We start from the raw sequence: 16004 nt of genomic DNA, 5'->3' as shown, positions 1-16004 counted from the left end.
AAATGATTGTAAACAGAAAATTTTTTCTTGAGAATCTAAATCCTAGTTCCTACTAGAAGTATTAGTCATAGGTTTGCCAGTACAAATAAAAATCAGCTACATATTGGTGTCCCAATGAGAACTTTGATCCTATTGTACTGAGCTTGGAAGGTCGGGGAATCATCATCTACTCTAGTTGCTTGTTATTTTAGTAAAACATATACCTGAAAAAGCTTCTCCAAAACTGAAACATATTTTGCAGTTTTGTTGGCGCTTCTATATCAAAGAAGGCCTGTGCACCCTTATTCGGTTGGATCAAAACCATCTGACTTTGCCGCTTGACTGCAGTTTTCAGCACGTGATCAACCGGTGGGTGAAACACAGGTGATTTATTCAACCACTCCGATTTTTTATCTAATGCACGCCACTAACCGAGATTTTAAAATTCCAAATGATCATCAGTAGTAAACAACAATAAAATGGTCCCTTTTTAGATGCTCAAGCGTTCGCCAGTTTGTCAGCTGTTTCGCGCTTCCGTGTATTTTTGAGGAATGTTTATTACGCTAAAGATAAATCAATGCAATTCCCTGCATGCAGCGTATATCTTAGCGAAAGGAAAATTTGGTTTCCAAATGCCATGCCGTATGAGCAAACTTGTAGAATCATAGTATTTAGGAAGCCTTAGGGATAGAAGGGCCGAGGAACTACGAACTGGGATGCCCTCTCTAGGTCAGGTGAATTTACGATCGAAGTTCAAAAAGCACTGTAGAGCTATTTTAGGTTTGTTGAAAGGCATCAGTAATGCTCCTTTCTCAAATATTCAAGGGAATTCACATCCGAAACCTTTCCAATATTAAATGATCTTTGTACCATACGAACAGCGTTCCTGGAAGAGCAGAATGTCTTCCACTGCACTCAGGGAGGAATATTTCATGTCGCGTTTTCCAGTGTTTACTAGCCATGCATAGGGCGATTTCAAATCTGGTAGAGCGTGTTTTATTCAGAGAAACGAGGTCCTATCAAAAGTTACCAACAAATTCATGGGTGTTTTAGCATGAATTATCGGTACACCTTTTTGATGTTTCAGTTGATTAGAACACTAGATGTCCTGTATGTCTAATTTACTCGTTCCACATTTGTGGCACCCGCGGTAGTAAACAAGGTCGGCCTCCAAGTTAGGCCAGTGTCTTATACAGCCAAAAACGAAAATTGGTTTCAAACGTTTGCGACGAAATTCGGAACATTTTAGTACTCTAGATGTTCGTAAGATATACATTGCCGACAAATCCCAACGAGAATGATGATTGTTTGTTATTTCTTAGTGACGTCGAATAAACTTCGTCTTGTGTGCCGGGACCGAAGAGTAAAATGACACTTGAATCATCGCTTAGGAATGATTCGATTAGAAATCCACCGGATAACATTCCCGAGCGCTTCAACCGAAAATGCATTTGCTTCTACTTGTTGGTAGACTTAGCTTTGAATCTTGAAATTCGAATGGTTTTCCATTTTCCTGGTGAAATAGAACAACTATTCAAACTTAAGTAGCGACCGTTGTGAAATTGATGGGCGATAAATAAGACACTGAGACTATACGGATGTTGCAACAGTAGCAGTCTTCTACCTGGACAATAGGGCGTGTGGAAAAACACTTCAAACCATTAGCGTATTGTTTCGTCAACGCCTTTGTTTGTCACCTCAACGTCCGCTTACATGTAGTCAAACCAATAATGGTTGCCTTTTTAATCACTTGGAAGTGTTCAGAACCACACTCGCGACATGAGGCGCGATCCACGTTTGTCTGCGAAAAACTAACCACGAAGTAATCCTCATCAGTGCAAAAGAACAAAAGCAACCTTAAAGCTTGCAATATGATACTTACGGAAGCCGACTGATGACAATGGGAGAAGCTTGTACGGAGTACAGACCAGAAGAATATGGGTTAGAGGAGGAATGAAATCAGGTGAATTATGGGAACGGACGGCTTAAATGCAGTGCACTGATTTGTTAGTAACCCAGTTTTATGCAATTCTGCGCTGGAAGGGACAAAGTTTCCTGGCTCATCCATATGATATACAAAATGTCACAATGGTATGATGATACATCGCTTATATGATGTATGGTGTGTACCAAATCAACATTCTGACTAACATTTTTCAGGATTTAGCAAACTCAAAGCACTCTAGAACGCTAGAAATAAGCCCTTATGGCTGATTACCAGAGAAGATAGAGCGCAACATCAGACTAGACTCATCAGTTTTGCACAGTTTAACTCCAGGTACCAATGCAACTGTCAAACTCTTAGTCAAAATGATCAGTGTTACACGCAAACTGGATCACTTTGGTCAAACCAGCCCACCGTCAACAACAGAAATCTAACATGGACTGCAAAAACAATATTGCGACCCGTCATTCAAATCCTTTAAAGATTTTAACTAACCTAATTAGCGTGCATATAGTTGAAAAGTGTAAAGATCTGCCAGAAGACTGAGTGGAACCGAACCCAAGCTCATGCTCGCAGACAATTGATGTGGCAGATATATTTGTTTGCCTGGGCACTTGTATTAGTTCATGGGGCCTAGCTGGAGACGAGGTTAGCTCTCGAATAGGTAATGTCAGGATACCTTAAGCCAACCTTTAACACTTATGACACCGGCGTGTCATAAAGATGCCTGTCATGAGCAAGGTGCATATCGTGGCGGTGTTATCAATACTGCTTTATAAAGTAGAACCATAGCCGGTACGAGCACAGAGTATGCGAAGTCTGTCAGTTTTTAACCATTAGTGTCTGGATTGAAAATAGGATTGGCAATTCTATGTGGTTCCGAACGGTTCCAACAAGAGGGAGCTCTGTGACGATCAATGAGTTAATCACGCTTAATGGGTTATTCTGGTTAGGAGCAGTATTGTGCATACCGAAGGACCATTTCCCATCATGTATGCAGTCTGTGACCTGGCAATGGAGCATGGATACACTAGCTGGTGAACTCCGTTGGGTCGGCAACTGTCGCCTAGTTGGATGGGGACCCCGGCGCTCAACTCGTCAGTGGTTAATTGTGCTGACAGATATGGTTCAATATAGATGAAGGTGAGGCAGATGTGTCACAGCTATATCGTTCGATGCGTAGCCGCTCAGTTTACTGATCCAGCTGATCATGCTGTCGCTTTTAATGCTTGGTGACAACCCCACACCGTTCCGCCTTCCAGTGACTGAAACTGTAGCGTTTTAAATCAAAGTATTCTTGGTAAAAAGACTGATCTGACATTATTGTTTTAAGTGGGTTACTATATGAAGACTGCTCATGCTACCTGGCTGCACAAAATGGCTTTCTGAGTTAACCGGGGTCTCCTGCAATACCATGGACAATTAAATTGCATAGTTCTACTACGCCCTCCGATTTTTACATCTGGTCAGATCCCACCTAACATTTTCGGGTCACAATACTTGTTAGGAGCTCACAATGTATCCATCGAGACTGAATATATCACTGACAATAGTTGGTCACAGCTTTTTGTTGTGACAGTGACAGCATTTTCACCCGTTCTCAAACCCTTCAACCCTCAGCCTTTATTTCAGCACGCAGCATGTATTGGTGCCCATGCGAGGTTCGGGTGAGTGATCACTCTTAAATCAAGGAAGCATGAACTGATGGTGAATCAGTATATACACAGTTTTTATTAACTGTGGTGCCTAACAAATCATTCTAAACGATCAGGCCAGGTTGATCTACCGAATGCTTTTGACGAGGTGTGCGACGATCGCATTGGTCAGTGTGGCTGCCAGGTGGTCCGGTTTTGGCCTACCAGATCCCGCTGCGAGTTGCGTGGCCCTCATTGTTTTTCTGGCAAACAACTGAATGTAATATAACCTTGAACATGATGCTGGCCAGTGAACCACCACTGAATTTAGCTCATGATTTGGCAGCAGAAAAAATCCATTTCAAGTCTATGGTTAGACCGGGGTCAGCGTTTCGGAAGCGTTGTGGGGACAGTCAAAATAAGATGCTGACTTAGGAGTGACCGGTTCCTTGGGAAATCCTATTCAGTCCATAATGTAGCGTGCCCTTTGTAAACCTCTAAGTACGCCGCATTGGTATCTAGCTTTTGCAGATGAGCTGCAGTGCGGTATCACGTCTACCACCAATACAAACTCCAGGGTCTCTGTAAGCCAGATACTTTATGAGATCGCTGTCACCTCCCCAGTCAAACAGGATGTGGAAGTAGTTTACTGACCTTACCATGTATATTTTCTATATAAATTCTCTAACTAATCAGTTTTGCAGGAGGCATAAAGTAGAACATATTATCAGCCCTTCCATCCTCGATAAAACTCAATATAATGTGGAGACGTTAGAAGACTAGGGTTCTCCATTACTACATCGGACTGACATTTTTGTTTCAATCGTACCGCACGTCTCCATGAAATATTTTGCGCTGTGCAAATAAATTTAACAAGTTTTTGGTTAATTTATGTTAAATTTTAAATAGCCTAATTTTCACCGGCACTCAAAGACGTAAACTGCTGTCTGGGAGAACTGTAGTCGAAGCAATGATAAACTTATCTTTAACTGGACCGTGATTCTTGTAGCATATTGAGCTATACGGCTGACAATTCTATCGGTGATCGTCCTTGTTTAGATTGTAAATTTCCACGAGCGGCAGTAAGCGTGATATCCTGCGGTGGTTTACTTTTCATCCCAAAAATTCCCCACAATCCTAGCGAATATACACTCATTTACAAATTAATTTGGTTCTTTCGAGAGACTCACCTGGAACCCAGCTGAATCTCTCGTTTATGATGTTCCCTACAATCCTAGTTTGGTTACAGAAGTTCATTAATTCCATAAAAAAGCCCCAGGGTGCCATATGCAAATCATAATCTAGATTGGTTAGAACATGAACTATTTTCCTGACTCTAAAATCGAAATCTACATTCTTTGGTGAGCACCACAATGCCATATAACCTTAAACGTGTAATGAGCTTCCCGAACATTTCAAAGACTTCACGTATCCAAATCGATGGACAAAGTCCAGAAGAAATTTCTTGAAATTTCTTAACGAAGGCAACTCAGCTGAAATAACCCGTTTGCAATGTATTTTTATCACACAAGCTTGGTGCTTCTAGGTAAAGAGAGACGAGGGTGAAAAAAATCATGTAAGGATTCATGGCAAACCAATTACTTCTGTAAAAACATAGGCTATAAATTCTCTGGATGGACAATGCTAGATTCGCCTATAACTGGAAGTTTTTCTACTAACTTGTTTTCCATTCCCCTCACAATGCCACTGGCCCCTCCATAACGGCAGCCACTCAGCTCGGTAAACAGGTACTCATGCAAAAGTTTTCAATTCTAAATCCTGTCGGCCTAGTACTTCTTCTCACTTGGCCACCTGCCGCTCATTACTGGACTGTTTCACCGAATGAATCAAATAACTCAGTGCGTTTCACCCTGTCGGTAGCAAAACTCATTTATAGCGTAACTGCACCTTATCTGTTGCAGTTAATCTCCAAAATGTCAAGGGTGTATCGCCCTTAATATTACCAACAATCATGATCAACCGATTCAAATTTCAGACTTGTATTACATTGCGATCGACATCCGGGAATCCGATGTGGAAATACCATGCGTGGAAGTTGACTTATCATAACATTTTTCAGTTTCAGATCACTCTCGTTTTTTGAATAGTCCTCCTGTCCTGGCGCAATTATTCATTTGAATTCACACCAAAGTTGGGAAAAACTGGACTCGAGTTTCGCTCTTGTTAGAGCTCATCAGCACTGCATATCCAATGGCCGTGCCGGGGTTCGAACTCCGGCACCTGACATGCGAGGCGAACGTGTTATCACGATTCCACCAACGCGCGTTGGACGCATCTGAATTCTCGCGTCTGCACGGGCGAACGTGTTCTCACTTGAGCGATGTGATTAGTATGCCCGACACATCATCGATACGACGACCCAGTAACTGTCCTGGTTGTGACGATCGACTGACCCGCTTGTCAGGACTTCCCAGTCAGGTAGCGCCACAGACGCTTGAAACCCACTGGACAAATTTTGCTGACTAATGTGGGGGTTTTGCGGGAGGCGTATTGTTCAGTTTCAACGTGTGCTGGTGGAATAGTGGTAACACCTTCGCCTTGCATGTCAGGTGCCGGAGTGCAAACCCCGGCACGGTCATTGGATATGCAGTGCTGATGAGCTCTAACAAGAGCGAAACTCGAGTCCAGTGTTCCCCCACTTTGGTGTGGATTAAAATGAATAATTGCGCCAGGACAGGAGGACTATTCAAAAAACGAGAGTGATGTGAAACTGAACAATACGCCTCCCGCAAAACCCCCACATGCATCCCATTTTTGTTAGCTTGGAGAATCAGAGGGTGTCCGGCTTAGGCTTTGCTGCAAAATCCGAACCTTACCTTTCATATGTAATGGGAAATTTACCTTCGGAAAAAAATCTGGAGGCAAGCAGCTTCAACAGTAAGTATCAGCAGAAAAAATACTGAGTGCCGGGTTATGAAATGTTAAAAACTAACACTCGCCTCCACCATGTTCTCCCGACGTCCTTGTCTTTGCATGATCTCATTAATATATATATATATATGTATACATGTATATATAATGTACCTAACAGTAATTGAGAATTATACGTGAAGATTGTTTGGCATTACCTATGTATATGCACCAAGTAATTTTGAACGCCCAAATTAGTGGATGTGGTAACACTAGTGAAACAAACCGGATACACTGCGCGCACCTGTATCTGTTTCGCTCGTGGAATGCACACCTGTTGAACATCAGTCTGTAAATAAATTTAAAGCAATGCTGCCAACTTATGGGTGCACACGATATTTTCCTTGGCCCTTTGAATAGGATACGACTGTTATTTTCCTGACAATGTATGCATCTCTTAACATACCATAAGCTCATGTTGTGAGTAACGAAATAGTTGGTATCAGTTTTTCTGTCTACTCAAACGCGTCATCCTCAATGAAGTTGACTGTGGGAAATGTTCGGTTGATCTAGTTGCTGACCACTCTGTTTTATTTTCAAATCACTAAACCAAAATATGTGTCCAATTAGCAAAACAGGTGAAACATGTTTATGGTGGAAATTTTCCATGGCTGAGTGAAGCTGTATAACAAAACAGGTGCAGTACTTACGCATTGCCTACTACCGAAATTTCACGAGCAAATGAAGCGTTGTGTTATTTTATTACTATTTCATCATACTGGAGTGATAATTAATACCAAAAGTTCCCTTCAAATGAATCAGCTTACACAACTGGCATTGTCCCATTTGGTTGGTGAAGGGAACTACCGTGTGATTATCAATAATTTCGATTCTCAGACAAATGTCTCAGGACTGAATGTCCTTATGTTACTGAAGATTAAAAAAATATCAAAAAGAATCAATTAATGAGCGATATAATCCAAGGACTTTCATTTCACTCCTAAATGGGTGATGGCTTGTTACGTAGGTTGGGAAGTACGAGCGTCGTTTGGGGCAGTATCCGGATTTCTACGGTGTGTCATAATGAAACACACCGCGGAAAGTAACTGATGTTATTGGTTGCCGTTTAATCACGACTGATCAATAAAACTTTAAGTGGATCGTTTTAGATAGGACTGACGTCTAGCTCACAAGACTCTGGTATCATTTTCAAGCTTGAAAATCAATAGGTTGGAGTACAATCTGAAGTCATGAGCCTCAAGTGTAAGCAGTGTAATCCTTTCTCGTTTTCCACCCTCAAAAGCTGCTCATTTGTTTTGTTTTGTATGGATGAAATGAAATGAAAACGAACAGGAGTTGAAGTGAAGCACTGATTGTGTCCGTCTTACCAATATAGAAGCGTGCCCTATCTGAATTTCGCTTGGATAGACAAAAAGAACGTTTCCCTCGATTTATTTCTTTTAAAATAGTATGCCAATGTTCACCCGAAAATTGCAGCTTTATAAACAGATTTCCTTAGTATCTGTTAGCTTAACAAATGACGGTGTGTTTTCACCCGGACAGAGTATTTTAGGACAACTCTGAGCATTCAGATAATAGGATGGTTAAATCCCAACTTACAAAGAAACGTGAATCTTTGCATGCCTGCCATCTTTACCAGGGGCATTCAAAGTACTGGTGTGCAAAAGCTACCGTGAATATCTTAATTCTGCCTTCTTCGAACCGGGTTCTGCTCAGAAAGCTGATGAGCTAGACCACACAAATGTTGACCTTTGGCACACATAAATTATTCAAAGTTGTGATTCAAACTTCTTTGCAATGATGTGACACTTCAGTTATGCAGACATATTAACCAGGCACCAAACGAATTGATCCGTCTCCCAGATCCCTCACCTAGGCCCTGAAGTTTGAACATGGCTGGCTAGAACTAAAATCTTTGCTCCGTGTTATAAGAAAAATTAACCCATTCGGCGTAGAGTTCTTGAGAACGACGGTTGGAGTCTGATGTTGGCCTGTGGACGAAAAACGATAGATACGGAACAAAACTTTAAGAACTGCTAAGCAACGACAGATCGATTAACATATAACCTACACTGAAGGTGCTATCTAACGCAAGAAAGTTTACTTGGATCAGGAAACAAAGTATAAAAACCAAAGAAACGGATAATTGCACGGCCTCTAACCAGATGGGAGATCACCAAATTCGGGGACTGTATTACAACTATGAACTCAGCGATGTGCGTTCAAATGGCTGACACTCAACCCGTTTACAGAGTCAAAACGTTTTTTTTTGTAAATTAACGGACTGCATTTCGAAAAGTCAAGCGCAGGAAAAGCGCCTTACTAGAAACTTTTTTTTGGCTATATCCCATAACTCGCTTCTGGCGAAGCACGCCTTTTTTGTATAGTGCTCACCAACAGTAAATTTATAGGAAGAAATTTAACAAATCACTAGAAAAGTCCCACTAATCTACAACTAAAAGGTTAAAAAAGCATTGTTCGCAAAAACGTAGAGATATAAAAATATTGCGCAATTTGACCTAGTTTATCAAGAAGCGTTTTTAGTGGAACCAATCAAACGAATGCCAGCATCTTTGACTTTCAAAGAGAACCTCCTCAAACGTACGTCGATGCGCAATTTGACCTAGTTTATCAAGAAGCATCTTTGACTTTCAAAGAGAATCTTCTCAAACGTACGTCGGTGTCTTTTGGCATGGAAACATCGTTGGCAATGTTGGTCAGCTTTGTGTTGGTCAACTAAAACTTGGAGAGAAGGTTAAAAGCCACCTCGCTAAAAGACAGAGGGATTTTTGTGGCTGCGCTGGTAAGCATGGATCCGCCTTTATGTGTGCTATTCACTTCATGTTCTTTCATAAAGCATTCGGGTATGTATCAAGAAAGTTTTGTTTGCATCCGAATGCATTTTGCTAAGTTCGAACGCAAGTAGGACTTAAGATTTCAAATGAAGGTTTTTGAAGGAATAAAATCCTTTCTCAGCAAAATAAGGAACAGAATTGGATTGCGAATAACCCATGCTTTAGTGCCAAAACTGGCACAAATTACATGAGAGTAGTATCGTGGGTGAAGATGAACAATTCAAAGTTGATAATATGACAACACATACGTCTGTGATATAGCCTATTGAAGAACACCATTAAAGTGTATTGCTATTTCAGCCTTAAAGGACAAACCGGATTTGTATAAAAGTCGTATATATTAAAAATTAACCAATGTGGCCAATGTAATTTGTGCAACTTCGGAAGGGATTGCACCGATTTTGCATTGGAAAACTGTAATTTAAAGAATAGCACGGTTTTACATTATCCAACCAAAATTCGTTTACTTTTGGGCACACTTACAAACTCGACGTTTGATGATGATTGAGGGCATGGCTCACGGAAAGAACTCACGCAACCCGTAATGATTGATGGAACCGTCCATTCAACGAAAGCACGGGATTTGTTTATGTGCTATGATCGATATAGAGCGTATATAGGGCGTAAACTTCGTTTTTACTCACAAAAACTTGATCTACTGTTCTTTTGCCAGGGGAGAATTCTTGTTTGAAGCAAATGTGCAGTACGCTTACTGAGATATTGATTAGACTTTTGGCTGTTGCTAGCTGTTTTTTCTCTAAGAAATTTTTGAGTTTGTATAGATTTCGTGTGTACATTTAATGGAGCAAACCTCAAACAGATTTAGTTTTGGTCACATACCATTAGGCATCACTTTTAGTCATTCTGTGTAGGCTGAAGAAATCTGTTAAATCTGACTTTCTGCGGCGTTTGTGTTACCAGGTTGCTGTATTTGTGTTGGAGGGGTCCATGATTGAATTATTTGTCCAGGTATGGAGTCGGTCTAAACAATCATTCAGCAATCAGGTTGAACTGAATATGACAGCAGAATAATGTACGAAAACACAACCAGCAAAAACAAATCGTATTTGCTGCCTGTTTTTAAATTAATATATGATTATAATGATGAAAATAGTTTTAAATGAATTTGATGGAAGTTAAGATGAAAGATGGTCGAAAAGTGCGTTTTGTGGCATTGCTGATGTTACGATTGCTGAACAGACAATTCACAGAGGACATTTCGATTTTAATGCTGCCGGTTGAGTCATCGCATCTGTTGGTCCCATATTTTGGCGAAAGAAAAATTTAGAAAGTTTTATCCTAAATTTTAGGACATCTCCGTATTTCGCCTGGAAAGGAGGGCACAAACGATACAGCCGCTACGGTGTTGATCGACTCCACTGAAATAGTAGAGAAAAGGAAACTCTAATTCAGTTACCCATCTGCCCCAACACAATGGTATTCTACGTAAAAACGTAGAAAAAACGTGGAAAAACTCCTGTTGTGTTGAAAAACAGGGGAAGCTGCAGCTACTGTTAGAGCATTTGTTCGTGCCGCTACAGTCCACTTGATATTTAAACCTATTGAAAGTTTGCTGCAAACGTGCAAGTTCTGCTTGTCCGCAAAATTCTACATTAAACTTCGGTCTACTTTGAGTGTGAGAAAATATTATATATCCATCGTTTGTGTTTCACCCTTGACCGTTGATTTTCTGAGAACAAATTTTTGAAATCCTTTCCCAATTTTGTAAATGTTTACATGTGCGTCTTTGGGTGCCATTTGTACCTGTCTTTTATAACTCTATTATATTTACTCCGGCCAGCATTATGGCACACTATTTGCATGCCTGCTTCAAGCACCAAAACGTTAGCAATATATCTGATACTGATTCCAAAAAGTGCAAGCCTGTTTGACTTAAGCTTTTGGCAAACTTGGTACAAGGAGATATAAATCAGCAGACATTTGCCAAGGTCAGTGAATACATTTACTTCGAATTAATAATTTCAAGGTCGAACCACTGAAAAATGCAACGCACACAGAGTTGAGTTTAAGGAAGACATTTAGTGACCCTTTTCATTTATCTCTTATCCATTCTGCTTGCACGGTTCGCTCTCATATAAACTTTGCTCCTCAGAGCATATAATTCCCCTTTGCATGCTCTCATTTTGTTTCGGCTCATTGGTCACTATTGTTGACGTCTGTATAAGTAAATCTGCAACCGTGCGTTTTGCGTTGAAAAAGAAGAGTTCAAACAGAACTTTTTACCGATCCGCTGGGTAACCAGGTCATTTTAAACATTAAAACACTCATGAATCCCCCGCTGCCATGATTATTTCATTGACTAAATACCTAAATCGTTGTGTTGCACATTTACCACAAGAAAATAAAAGTGTAGCAGTTGGTGATAACTCCAAAAGTAGACCTTACGGGGGAACAGATCTTTGTTTTTAACGCTAGCTGTTGGATTTGACAACAGAAAAATTGTGCATATCCGGTCAGTTGGCTGTGTATTATCCCTGTAGGACCAACTTAAGGATTAAATAAGCATTTTTTCAACGATATCGAAATAACTTTTAGCATAGTTTTGTTTGTACGATGAATGATTTGACTAACCAATTTGGTCGTTGCAGGGATAACAGCAGTGACAAATGAAAACCGTGCCTTCTCCATTGACTCAGTCGCCAATGTCTTTGCCGGGAGACTAGTTTCTGTGGACGTGATTAGCTCGAGAAATGAGGCAGTAAGTATCTTGCCGCCATGCATTCCATAAGATACTTTGTAAAATAATACCATTCCAGACGGATGGCTGCTTAGAGCCCATTACAGAATTGGTACATCTACTTTTACTCACCTGAAACTGCTGCAGGGGTGAATAACCCATTTGCCCTGCTCAACTTGTCGCCGTTTCTCTTTGAGAAGGGCGTTCTTACTCCCGAACAACTTCATCGCCAACTTGTTGTCCGAGGGTTGGAAAAACGCTTGAAACTGCTCTTTAAGATAGCTTGAAGTACTTTGTTTCGTAGATTCATTCCCTTGTTCAATGAAGTTACCATCTGCTAGTGCGGCAGCGGAATGTGATGGAAGGGGGAAACCACCCGTGGTTGTGGACTTTTCACGGCTTGATTCAGTGTTCTGAAAAGGGCGTGAGGTGCCGGAAGAATAGGGGACACTGAATGTAATCTCATCTGCTTGAACTTCTGAGATGCGGGGAAAACTTGTCTCTTGCCCGCCTGAGAGGTCATCAGCACTGGTATTTCGTCTCAGTGGCCTATCGTTCTTGTTGAAGTTATCCCTGAATGTCACAGCCCTTGTGGACTGAGGTGCCGACATGTTGACCGTGTTTGCCTGTCGACGACAACGAGGAAGCAGACCGAGCCCGCTGTCAGTTGCAGTTGAATGCATGCGTCGGATCATGTGTTGCTTATTTCGTTTTTGCCGGGCACCCTCCGATCGATCGTTTATAATTCCAGTGGTTGTACGTGGTGTGTATGAATGGCTGTTGAAAGGTAGAGATTCTTCAGACTGTGTGCTTTCAAATGATGGTTTATCATTGTCAAACGTCCAGTCGACATGGTCACCGTCTACTGTCTTGTTTACAGTTTCTTTCGGCGTCTCAACCGGCATTTTGTATCTTCCCTGCTTGACCGGACGATTGCCTGTTGATCGCATAGCGCTCCAATTCATGAGTAAACGTTTTATTAAACATCTGTGTGTTGGACTCCATTGAATTCCAACAAGAGTGTATAGACTGTATTGGGTCGAATTAGCAGCATGTTTACTTTGACCTTTCTCTGCTTGCCAACTTGTTCTTTGTCATGTACCTCACATATTGGGGGGCACTTCCTGAGTTTGATAAGACGGATGCAACTCAGCAGAGATGATTTTTAGCAAATGTGTTTTAGGAAACTTCTTATATTCCGAAGATATATAGTTTCCATTCCAGGAGTGGGCATTGCAATGATCGAATGAAATCACATATCGGTTGACAATCAAAGACGATTGCTAAAAATGAAAAGTTACTCTGATTTTGTATCGTTTTCCTGAGAATCTGCACTCCAAAAATTGGTCACCATGGGCCAAGATATGATGTGTGCACAATGAAACGTGAAGGTTTGAAGAGCAACCCTTTTATTTCTTGTAGCTAGATAATCTTTTCCACTGTTTACGAACAATTTGCATTCCAGCCTCCTATTGGTTTACGAATTTCATCTAGGCGATTGGACGATGTCAGTGAACGTAGGCAGGTGAATCTTAAATTTTCGTGTGGAAAAAATACTTATTTAGACAGTAACGGTTGCATTTTTGTGGAGATCTCATTTCTGAGACATTAACCTAATGGATAGTGGCGCGACTCCTTTCCAACCTACATTTTCAGTCCAATAGTCAGTTCACAGATAGTATTTATCTAGACAAAGCATCCAACCATGTCTGCCAACAAGGTTCTGCCAAACCATGTCTCACCTAAACCTCCACTAGATAAATGCTGGTGTGACTTAGAAGAAATTAAAAATCCTTCAGTTGTTCCACCGACAGAATCAATTACCGGAAAACATTTTACGATTTCTATCATCGGTTTCTACAATAAGTGATACCACATATATTACCAAAGAGCTATGGTACAACGAGCTGCGTAGAAGAGGAAGCGATCGCCCAGGAAAATTTTTATAAAGTATTGTTTTACCATAAAACCAAAACAGATTTGTCACTTTGCGAGTGAAAACGAGAGCCGGAAATTCGCCTTGGTTAGTGGGTTTTATACGTTTCACTATTTTTGGAGCACTCGCTGCGTACTCGAGCTAAATTTTTATTAAGTGCTTGGCACTTCTAATGCACCAGAATAGCTTGAGTTTGTCATTCTCATCGCCAGGTTTCTGACTACCTCCGATTATTATGCAGTTCAGCTTCATTAATGAATGTAAAGTTGGTTCACATTTCCGTACGAGGATTTGCATTGATTTGTGTTTCTGCATTTCGCAAAAGACTATCTGTGAGCTTATTATTCCATATATGGTTTCAGTTCATCCATGGTGTCATCTATATCGTCGATCTTCTCCGTCTTCCTTCCTTACTGCCTTTCTAAGTAAGATAACAAAGCCAACATCGTCAAGTTCGTTACTAGCCTTCAAAAATATATTACATGCGAACTCGGCAAGCCAAAAAACCTATCAAGCTGCTCTTTAATGCCTAGTCGGTGCACGCTGCATGTGCCAGCTAAACATGTGGATGGATTTTCATAAAGGTAACTACTCGCAAAGTTGCTGAGATCTCTTCGACAGCCCACGACCGGTTCCGTTCTTCTTGGGGCTCGTCAGTTAGGCGAAGTCCTCGAGTCTCCGTCAACCTTATGTTCTACTTGAACACAAATCGGTTGCTTCCGGTTAATACACATATTTGCAAATCAATTTGGTTTTCATGAGGGACACAGCTGAATTGCTCGTTTACAATATTCTTCAACTGAATGTGCTACACAGTTGAGTCTCCCATGAAGACCAAGTTGACTTGCAAATGCGTGTATTTGTCGAAATCAGGCTGATTTGCTTGCAAGTAGGACATAAGGTTGATGGAAAGTTAGGGAATACGCCTACCTGCTGAGCTTCAAGAAGACCGAAGCCGGTCGTGGGTTGTCGGAACTTTTTCATCAGACTTGTGAGCAGTTTCCTTTAGGAAAGTTCATTGATATCGAGGAAACTAAAACTTGAAAGGCCCTTTGCAGCACAATCAGCTGAAGAATATCATAAATGGGATATTCAGTTAAGTCTCCCGTGAAAACCAAATATTCATTGATGGTTAATTAAAGGTGACCCACGAAGGGCAGCCTACAGCCAGGACAGCATTGATGTTATGTACAGTCTTAGAATACTCAGAGTCTACCTGCCAATAATGTCTGCAAAAACGACATTTTTCTATTAGGAGCATTATTTATCATGGAAGTTGGATTGTTTGGCTGCAGTGAGCCGGGATGAAGAAGGACATTGAGCACAGTCGTACTAGTCTTTTTACTGTTAACAATCTTTGACTATTAGGGACGCTACATGACTTTTCACTCGCTGTCTGCTGAAAGCCCCCACATCGAAAATGTGCATCTCAAATAGTGTATCCAAGAATCGCAATGGCAGATAAACGATAAATTATTTTTCCTGACGTTCACACAGGAATAGGTTTCCTATTGAAAATTATTGTGAACAGATTCTGTCCAATGCAACCGTCACTTTTCCAATGAAAGGCAGGTTTTCAAAAGTTTATGTGAATAATGTTGGCATAGGGAACGTAGGAGTTTCAACGTTTTAGAATGGATCTATTCATTGTCAGGCTGAAAGGTAACTTTCTTCCGCTGACCTGTTTTCAAATACAAGGTTGTAAGTGTTAATGCTCTANATAGTATTTATCTAGACAAAGCATCCAACCATGTCTGCCAACAAGGTTCTGCCAAACCATGTCTCACCTAAACCTCCACTAGATAAATGCTGGTGTGACTTAGAAGAAATTAAAAATCCTTCAGTTGTTCCACCGACAGAATCAATTACCGGAAAACATTTTACGATTTCTATAATCTGTTTCTAAAATAAGTGATACCACATATATTACCAAAGAGCTATGGTACAACGAGCTGCGTAGAAGAGGAAGCGATCGCCCAGGAAAATTTTTATAAAGTATTGTTTTACCATAAAACCAAAACAGATTTGTCACTTTGCGAGTGAAAACGAGAGCCGGAAATTCGCC

General features: G+C 40.8%; 1 protein-coding gene across 1 annotated transcript in view; it reads right to left on the bottom strand.

Moving 5' to 3' along the window:
• Positions 1-12908, bottom strand: part of T265_11481 (hypothetical protein) — a gene marked incomplete at both ends in the record, with an annotated part of 85290 nt that extends 72382 nt beyond the window's left edge. Inside the window, one exon of the mRNA XM_009178148.1 lies at positions 12136-12908. Coding sequence (XP_009176412.1) covers positions 12136-12908 — 773 coding nt within the window. The remainder of the gene's footprint in view (positions 1-12135) is intronic.
• Positions 12909-16004: the final 3096 nt, after the last annotated feature.

This window comes from Opisthorchis viverrini (genome assembly GCF_000715545.1).
Source record: "Opisthorchis viverrini unplaced genomic scaffold opera_v5_503, whole genome shotgun sequence".
NCBI classification, from domain to species: Eukaryota; Metazoa; Platyhelminthes; class Trematoda; order Opisthorchiida; family Opisthorchiidae; genus Opisthorchis; species Opisthorchis viverrini.
This window is presented reverse-complemented; position numbering and strand designations above follow the sequence as displayed.